At 39.3% G+C, this 9,665-nt stretch overlaps 1 protein-coding gene across 1 annotated transcript in view; it reads right to left on the reverse strand.

Annotated features, from left to right (window-relative positions):
• Positions 1-9,665, reverse strand: part of LRIT3 (leucine rich repeat, Ig-like and transmembrane domains 3) — a 12,295-nt gene that overhangs the window by 1,001 nt on the left and 1,629 nt on the right. The window contains 3 exon segments of the mRNA XM_029085467.1: positions 1-79; positions 1,137-1,442; positions 9,509-9,665. The exon segment at positions 1-79 is cut by the window's left edge and continues 39 nt beyond it; the exon segment at positions 9,509-9,665 is cut by the window's right edge and continues 25 nt beyond it. Coding sequence (XP_028941300.1) covers positions 1-79; positions 1,137-1,442; positions 9,509-9,665 — 542 coding nt within the window.

The following is a 9,665-nucleotide window of genomic DNA, read 5'->3' on the forward strand; positions in this document are numbered from 1 at the left end:
TCTCCTGCGTCCTTGTATGAAATCCCCGTCAAGCTTATTATGGACCATCTGACACCCTCTCCAGGTGTTTCTTGAATTACTACAGGAAAATGCAAAGAGTAAAACATAAAAGGGAGCTAAAGAGAAAGTAAACATTATTAGACTACTTCTTCCTTTAAGTTATTTCTGCCAGAAGGAATCACGTATTAAATGTAAACAAACATCAACACACCCCCAGTAAACCACCCCAAACCAAAATAAACCACACACACAAACTATGGAACTCCCTGTCATGTTATATGATTGCAGAAAAGTACTCAGCTTGGGTCAAAAGGGAATTGAATGTCTGGAAGAATGACAATATAATTTGCAGTTTCACTAAATAGAACAAAACCACATAAAGAGAAATCAAATGTCTTAAAGCTGCTAAGTGACTAGGAAATACAAGACAGATTGAGTGACAGTGAACACCCTAGGCATTTAAAGTATTTTTTGAAATTACCTTTGTCTTACGATATTTCAGTAATTTGGACTATTATCTTCTTCAAACATACAATTTAAGATAACTACTAACTACTTGGCATTAGCAAGAAACATTTTTTTATATTTAAGTTACTGCATAAATACCTACCATAGCAGCTAGAATGATTTCAGGTAATCACAGCCTCTTTAGCATTCAAGATAGATGTTGCAAAAAACCAATAAACATTTGCAAATAACACAGAAAACTTGATTTTGGAAACTATTATGTTTAGAACGCTGAGTTTTAATTCTCAGTTATGGCCTCACTAGCTTTTTTAACATGAACATTTTGAACCAAAATTAAGATTCCAGTAATGAATTCTCCTTTCTGCTTTTCACTTTTTGAGTTAGGGCCCAACTATCCCAACTTCCATTTTAATTTATCCTTCCCCTGCTTCAGCTATTTCCCCCCTCCACGCACACTGTTCTTACTACAGACCACATCCAGAATCAGAACAGCCTCTGGACCTGTTCAGACCAAGACCTAGACAAGGAATTTTATAACAGCTGTTGCATGGATACAATTGCCAGCTTGGTGCAACACCTGGTCCACTGTTACTCGTTATAATGACCTCAAACCACAAGCAACCCAAAAATTTCAGGCTCTCCCATTTCCTATAAAAGAGCAATTATACCTGTATAGTTCACTGGTATATTGTCTGACCTAGTCCAAGTAAGCTGTGGTGTTGGGTACCCAGTCGCATCGCAGCGTAGCAGAACGTTGCTTCCCAGTGGGGAAGTGATTTTGGTCGCCGATGTCATCACAGATGGTTTAAGACACTGCTCTAACTCAGCCTTCTGGAACAAGATTCCTGCCAGGCTCTCAGGTCCACTACATGAAACCAATGGATCAAGAAGTACAACTGAGTTGTCCACAATTTTGGAAAATTCAATTAGTTTTGAAATGCGACAGTCACAATACCACGGGTTGTCCTGCAAACCTGAAGCAGAGAGGGAAGAAGGGAATGAAAAAAAAAATGTTGTCAGGCAATATATGGATATTGTGATTACAGTGTGATGCATGAATATCACCAAGTACAATCAAGGAGAATCATAGACCTATTCTGAGTTAATATTTTCTCTTTCAATTTGTCACTTTCATTAAGCTGATTGGTGGAGGAGTTTTTGCAGAGATGAGGAAGAACAGTATGAATGTTTATTAAGCTAAACCTTTTCTTCACAATATAGGCGCATAGTAATATACTGGCACTACCTTTGCTTAACTTTGCTATTTATCTAGGAAAAAACACTTTGAAAAGGTGTCTTAAGACTGACAATACATTTTTGCCTGCCTTTGCCTTCTGGAAAGACAGCTTCTCAGGGCTATTGCAGCCTGTCACTATCCTCTTCTCTTAGTTCTTCTTCGGGCTCTTACAGTTTGATCTTCTCAGACCCTTTTTCAATCCTTGCAGAGAACATAACGATTTAAGGGTTCAGAGCTTACACCAACATCTATGCCCCTTGAAAAAAAAGGATAAAGGCTAAAGAGACAAAGCTTTAGGCCAATAAAATTCTTATCTGGCTCTGAACTATACCAATATTCTTAGAAATCTGGCTTCAATTTAGGACAACCTCTGAAATACATTCAAAATAATAGCAGAGGAATAGAAAATGGGAAGGACCCTGAAAAAACTGATGACTACAATATTTTCATGCACACAAGAGTGTTATCTCTCCTATTCTGTTAGAGGCTATAACATTTGCATCTTGATTCCAAAGTCTTTTAAAGAAGGCTTCTCCCTCTTGGTGAACTTATTATGATGAAAGGGAGTAGCCATTTCTATGGAATATAAGTCTAAATCCTCAGCTGGTATTGATTACTCCACTATGTTGACCTTCCTAGAGCAACAGTGGCTTCACCAGGTAAAACACTACACAGCATATCACTCATGAGTTCAAATATTTTCTCATTTGACTTACACTTTTGGGCATCCCTTTTTCTTTTTTTTTTTTTTTTTTTTTTTTTTTAGTATTAACAGTAAACAGAACTTACAGCCTGATATGAGGGATGGTATGCAAGAACCCCTCACTATTAAATTTACTGATTAGTGCAACAGACAAGTCATATTAATTAAACCAAAATTAAAAGGAAAAAAAAAAACCAAACCCTGAAACACCTGTTAATATTGTTCAGTGCATATTTTTAGGAAAAATTCTGCTTTTTGTTTTGGAAGAAACCTGTAGATGAAAGAATAAATGAATAATTAACCACTGCTTCCTTTTATCACCTGACCAAGATTAGGTTATTTTAAGCACAATGGCAGCGATTGGTTAAAACTGTGGTAAACCCCAATTAATCCCTGCTCTTTAAAACGAGACTTGACCTGAAGAGATTCCATGACTTTGACATCACAATCCAATTTCACTCCTTCCAGACGTAAGAGACTTTATATCTATTCACTACTTATTGCCAGCTGGAATGGAGAAGGAGAAATCAAGGAAACTGTATAAGTAACTGTTTTTCCTTAAGAAAATAAAAAAATAATCTCCAAAATATAGAAAATTTTCCTGTGAGCTTGACATATATATTCACCAGCAAGATACACCATCCAAGTGTTTTCCATATGTCTAGGCACATCAACTGTTTGTGGCCAGAAAATCCTGCCCAGTCAAGCACATTTATGTAACAATTTGTGCGCATCTTTTAAATTAGGCAAGGTTTAGTTTGTAGTTTGAGAGAGTTAGGGACAATATTGCCAGGGTTTTTTGCCTTTTTTTTTTTTTTTTGGTAATTCTCACTTGCTTATATGTGGTCAATTTTCCTCACTATGTTACAAAAGAGACCATATGAGTATTTGAAAATTAAATTCCCGTAAGATATAACAGGGAAGACAGGATCCCCTTGAAACTGCCAGAGTTGCTGTATAACAAATGCTACCAAAACACACGTGAACTCCCAGCACAGAGGCCTCTGTGCTGTCTGGAGGACAGAAGCACGGGGCAGCTGTGCTACAGGGGGGGCGGCAGGGCAGGAACTCTGGGTCCACAGCATTAATCAGGACAGATGGCAGCAGTAGAAGGGCTCCCAGCCCACACACCAGGCAGCAGATTCTCCCTTACATTGAACACCACTGAAAATATTTCTTCTGTGACCTTTCTGAATCCTACGAGCTTGACTGCAGGAAAGGATAGGTTTTATTATTGTGTCTAATACTACTAGCAGTGCTCAAAGGCCTTTCAAATACAATCATAGAATCATTTTGGTTGGAAAAGATCTTTAAGATCATCAAGTCCAACCATAAATCTAATGCTGCCAACTCCACCACTAAACTATGTCCCTAAGTGCCACATCTACATGTCTTTTAAATACCTCCAGGGATGGTGACTCAAACACTTCCCTGGACAGTGTCCCAGCGCCTAATAATTTTTCCCAATATACATAAATACATGGCTTTCATATTCTCCCAGTGACCCAAAGTTGTTACAATAAGCATCAGAAATTGACAAAACAGAAAGAATGATGAAGCAAAGATGGATAGTCCTTAGATTGGATGGTTGTTTAGTCCAGTCTGGGACAAAGGTTTGACCATCTCAGATCATTCTGAAGGCCTGGTTTCAGCTCCAGAAGAAAGCTGTAGTCCCAGAAGACTCTGTACTTCTGTGCTTTAGTGCAAAGAGTTATTTCAGTTAGTGATGTCATCTCCCCCATCCATCATGCTTCCCAGTGGAACTAGCTAAAGAAGCAGGACTTATACAAATATATATAATATACACAGCTACAAGAGTTCCTTCCTTGCCTCCGTGGCTCGTCCTTTCTATTTACCTGTGTCTTGCAAATATCTGACAGTATTCACATTATTTTTAGTAAACTCACACAGCCATTGTAAGTCATCAAGTCATGTGAATTCCCAAAATGAGAAGATGAAAGCACTATTGAGTTGGAAGCAAGGATAAAATATAGAATTTTATTATATTTCAGTTAGCTATTGAAGATAAAGAAACCAGAGTGTAAACCTAGTGTCCAAACTACAAAGGGCATTCTGAAATTTAACAGCTTATGTTTACAAGATGATAAAAATGAGAAGAATCGCTTGAAAGAATAAAGAAAAGGTTAAAAAAAAAAAAATCAATAAACCAGAAAAAAATGGGGAGCTTTAATAAAAGAATGAGATTGAATCCCCTCAGTAAAATAACTTCCTAAGAAGAAAAAACAAAAATAACGATAAGCTTCCAATGGCATGTGCATCTGATGGAACACCAAGTCTTTATAAACCCTGGATTATTTTGTAGAAATGTTAATGCAGCTTGATCACTTGAGAAAGAAATATTAACCAAAGCAAAACAAGTATTGATAAATATTTATGCATTACAATACACCAAAGCAGTGTATTTTAACTTTAAATACGGATTATAAATTGTTCTAAAAACCTTTCTTTATTCTAGATTTAGCATATTTTAAATTTGCTCTCACATATTTCTATGTATGCTTGTGTACAATGGCAAATATATGTTTATGTCTGTCCGTGCACACACATTTTTGCAGCCTTCTCCGTAAGCAGGGTTTCCCCATGCTGTGTCAATATGGACTTTAGCATTTGAAGTAGCTACGAATTAAATTTCCTTTGTAAATCAGTAACCAGTGTCAGACCATAACTTGTATAATGTGCTGATTTTCAGTTGCTGTAAAATGGCAGTATGTTAAATATTCAAGTTTTGGGCCAATGGAAATATTTACCACAGCTTGGGCCAACCTCTCTTCCAACTGAAGCTACAAAATTTTTGATCCATGGTTCTAAACAGTGAAGGCCACTTCCCACACTGTGCCCCAGTGCTTCCTACGCCCAGTAGTTGCTAGGGAGTAGTTTCAGGAAAAGCAGCATCTACCCAATGGTCCAGCATAACAGCTGGGAGCCTGATGGACTTGCAGCATTTCAAATTTTTGGCACCTCTACATGGAACAGAGGCAAGATCTCATCTAACTGCCACTCTATCGAATTCTGGATTCCTCCATTCCTCTCGGTGACTCACTAGATGTAATTTTCCATATGGAAAATGCTACTGCCATCATTCATGCCAGAAATCTCAATCTCTGTACAGCAGCCAGTGCTGAAACTTAGTTGTGATTTGGATCAAAGTATTAGGCTGTAGCTCTAGAGGTGACCAAGAGAGGGCCAGATGAACTCACACACCGGTCCCTCAATCATTTCCACTGCTTAACTGTCTGCTCCTTCCACAGCTTTGTTTTAAACTGTTTCAAAGGGTGCTCTCCAAGACAAAGCCAGACGTGGCTCCAGGGACAGTTTGCACTCCAGGGATTGCTCCCTGAAAGGCTTAGGGATGAGGCCACACTAAGGATGGCTCTCTCTATCCTTTTCCTGTCCCCAATGTAAGTCCAGTAGGCTTTGCACCTCCAAACTATCCTGCATGCTGATCAACCCATCAGGCATACAATATACCCTTGCTATTTTATATTACAAAAGCACAATCCCATGGGTTTCAATACATTATGACATTACTTAAGGCAGTTTGAACTGAAGAAAATCTGCTCCCACCCACACAGTTACATTTTAGAGTCACTGCAGCATCCTGTAGAGCCCACAGAAAACCAAGGGCTAAATCTTACAAAGTGTGGGACAGCCAGTCAGCTTCAAAGAGAGCTGGCCCTAAAATTCTGGATGACAGCCAGAGTAAGCCACTTGGCCATAGGGCCAAGAATCATTCCCTGATCCTCTTTCATCTAGCACAGTGTCCACAGAGAGGAAAATCATACAGTGGGAGGTAATAAAAAACCCCAAACTCCTAAATACAGATACTATGAATTGGAATAAGAAAATGCTAATCTGCTAGTCCCCTGGAAAAAGTAGTCCATGGCTCCTCCAAGAGTCCTTGAAGTAAATATAGGGAACCTGAACTTGCTATTACACGCAACCTTCTTGATGCTTAGTCAAGACACTGAAGATAAAATTGCCCCCTAGGATTAAAAAATACATATGCACAAACATTAGACTTTGGATGGGGCTTTGTTGTTGTTCTTGTTAGTTAAATACAAATGGCAACCTTGTTTTGCCAGAACTAGAAGAGAAGCCAGCTCAAGCCATAATTGCTTACAGTATGCAGGATGTGACTGCTGCTTTCATGACTAGACAAAAACAGCATTTATTTGCTCTGGGTTCCAGCTTCTAGCAGAGCTCTGGCTGCAGTTACCATTCCATGTAGGCACATAAGTCAGGCTGAATGCTCCCAGAGAGAACAGCTGGAGCACATAGGACACACTGGAGCATCAAAGCATGCAATCATGGGCATTACATTTTAATACAAACTTTTTTTAAAAAAACCTAAAGGACTCCAAAGGGAACCAGTGACTATGGTAGAAAATGATAAGAGAAACAAACAAAAAGAAATGGTGTGATTAGTTGAGGTGGCAAACAGGGAAGGAAAATGTATGAAAGGTTACTATAAGAGATGGTAATTAGTTTTTCTCTATGTCAATCACATGTAGGACAAGAGGTAATCAGCTTAGTTTGCAGTAAGGGAGATTAAGGTTAGATATTAAGAGAAACTTTCTGACTATCCTGATAGGTAAGCACTGGAAGAGGTTACCAGAGAGGGCTCTGGAGTGGTCTGACTGCAGGCCTTAAGAACAGCACTGGTTAACCAGAATGGTTCAGTTCATCTGGAGCTGCATCCCAGCAGGCTAGAGGCCTTTTCAAAATCCTTTCTGATCACACACCTCTGTGATCCTTATCTCCAACTCAGAGGAGTAGAAGAGTATCTATGGGATAACTTTCTCCTCCCTCAGGTTTCAGCAATCCAGGTAGAGACAGGAGGGGTGTCAAAGAGGAAGCATTGCCACAGAGCACATCTTGCTGCTGTTGTTCTAAGCCAACATCTGCTATGGTTGGAACACTACAGGGACATCTCAACTCCTAGGTCATCTTTCTAGCCTGATAGTTTCTACTAAGCATTCATTCCCGAAAAACAACTGCTTTGTAACAGTCCATCAACAGCAACCTAAGGATGAGCCTCTGGCAGTGAGTGTGAGTGGCAAAACTACAACTTCGCAAGCTCCAGTAATACAGATAATAAAACTAACGCTTAGTGGAGACTAAGTAAGCTTGCCAAAATAACCCATGACAAAGAGCACTGCACTTTCTAATCTCCAGAGGAAGAGGATGTTTTCCTAGTCACTAAAGAGTTTCTTCTATAGCAAGTACTGTCTTCCTGCATTGGGATATACTCATCAGAAGGCTTTCATGTCGATGAAAGAAAATTCAGCTAATTATTCACAGCTTACCCAAGCTAGATTTACTCAACACAACACAAAGTACTACCTGGCATTTTGCATTCTCAGATCCAGATCTATAATGACTGCACAGAGCCTCCTCAGCACGTAACACTAAAAATAAGAGAAGGCGATGTTTAAATCCAGTGCGTGTTCCCCTCTGGAGATCTAGTTCATAAATGAAAATGATCCAAAGGTCACATCCCGTCTCTGGAGAACTCAATGCTGCCACCAGAGGGTTTGCCAGGATTAGAGGAGGCTGGCAAAATGCCTGCACCAACAAAGCCTGCAAAGGGTTGCCAGGGGAAAGGGGAGGAGAGAAGAGTGTGTGTCATTTTGGGGAGGTTTTTTGGTGTTTGTTTTTTGGGTTGGGTTTTTTTTGTTTGTTTCTTTTGTTTGGATGTTTTGTTTTGTTTTTAAGTGGTGAGGGCTACGTAAGAAAAGGAAACCAAATAACCCCTGGGACTCCCACATGAGATCATCAGGAGGATTTGATCTAGCACAGTCAGCTCCTACTTTACTGACTCCTGTAGCCTTTAGTGGTGGGACAGCTGGACTTACTTTTATAGCTTTTTTTTTTTTTCTTTTAATCCTGGAAAAATGAAGATCCTATTAATGATGCAAACCTACAGTTACCGTGCACATGAGGAACTCATTCAGCCTACTTACATTTATTAAGTTACTTATATACAATCTCATCTGAATGAGGGTTTCAAATTGCAGCTTCTGCTGCAAAACTAAGTAGCTGAAAAAATGAACACTGAACAGTGTGAATTTAGATCAAGAAATTGGAAATACTGGGCAATACAATGCAGGGCAGATCTTTACCAGTGGGTATTGAACTACTGCAGTAGAGACAGCCAGCTGGTTTTCCTTCCTTCTACCTGCTACACTACACTACAAAAAATGTCAAAACATGCACTTATACATAAATAGAGGAGAATGCTATTGATAGAGTTGTTCCAGTCATGTTCTGAGACTGCAGTAGAGAAATGGGTTACCTGCAAGACTAGGAAGTGGAGAGAAAGTGTAAAACAAAGCACAAAGTCACAAACAGAACTATTGTGATGGTATACTAGAGAGACAGAATAAAATCATGAAAAAAATTAGAGTCTGGCCAAACTATTCTTAAATATCTACCTTACATACTATTAAAAGTACTGTGAAGTTGTAGGGATCAGATTCCTATTCTCTCTCGCATATTCAACATGTAAATTGGGAAAAAAAAAATCAGGTTAGTCAGCTTTAGAACAACGCAAGGTCAACAGGAGTCATGGGGAGAGCAGAGTTGCCTTCTTTTGAGCCACTGACACCATGCAGCACTGTGCCTCAGGACAGGCTTCATATGAGCATCAATTCTACCTACTTGTTTGGCTTGTCAGCCGCTGGAAAACAAACAGTTCCAAATGGACATGTTTGCAGTTGCAACCACATACAGTGATGAGGGAAATGTCATCAGACACACAATATTTGGAAGTCCTGCATTTATATGGATACTGAATGCTCCATATTGGCTTGTATTCCTGCAGACTGGAATCTCATAGATTTTACTTCAGTTTTATAACCTTGAGATAACAACAACATAGAGGTCACTATCTTCATTTTATATTTTTCTGTCACCAACAGAAAATAAATAAATAAATAAATAATCACAGAGTAAATCAGAAGACTGAATGGGATAAACCCCATTCTCCTGGATCCCAGGCTGGTCCCCTACCTGCTCTCACTTGCAACTTTACATTTAGGTACATTTTAATAAGGAATGAGACAGGCTGTTTAACGTACCCAAAACTACTCTCTGGGTTGCCAGAATGTCTGCATTCTTGGACAGGACAGCTTCTGAGAAGGGAGGCCAAATGTCCATCAAGTCTGATGGCAAGGTGGTTAGCTTGTTGCTGGATATGTCCAGGTAGGTGAGGTTTCTCAGGTACCGGCCAGCATC

The sequence above is a fragment of the Antrostomus carolinensis genome, unplaced genomic scaffold (genome assembly GCF_000700745.2).
Source record: "Antrostomus carolinensis isolate BGI_N321 unplaced genomic scaffold, ASM70074v2 scaffold7070, whole genome shotgun sequence".
Taxonomy (NCBI): Eukaryota; Metazoa; Chordata; class Aves; order Caprimulgiformes; family Caprimulgidae; genus Antrostomus; species Antrostomus carolinensis.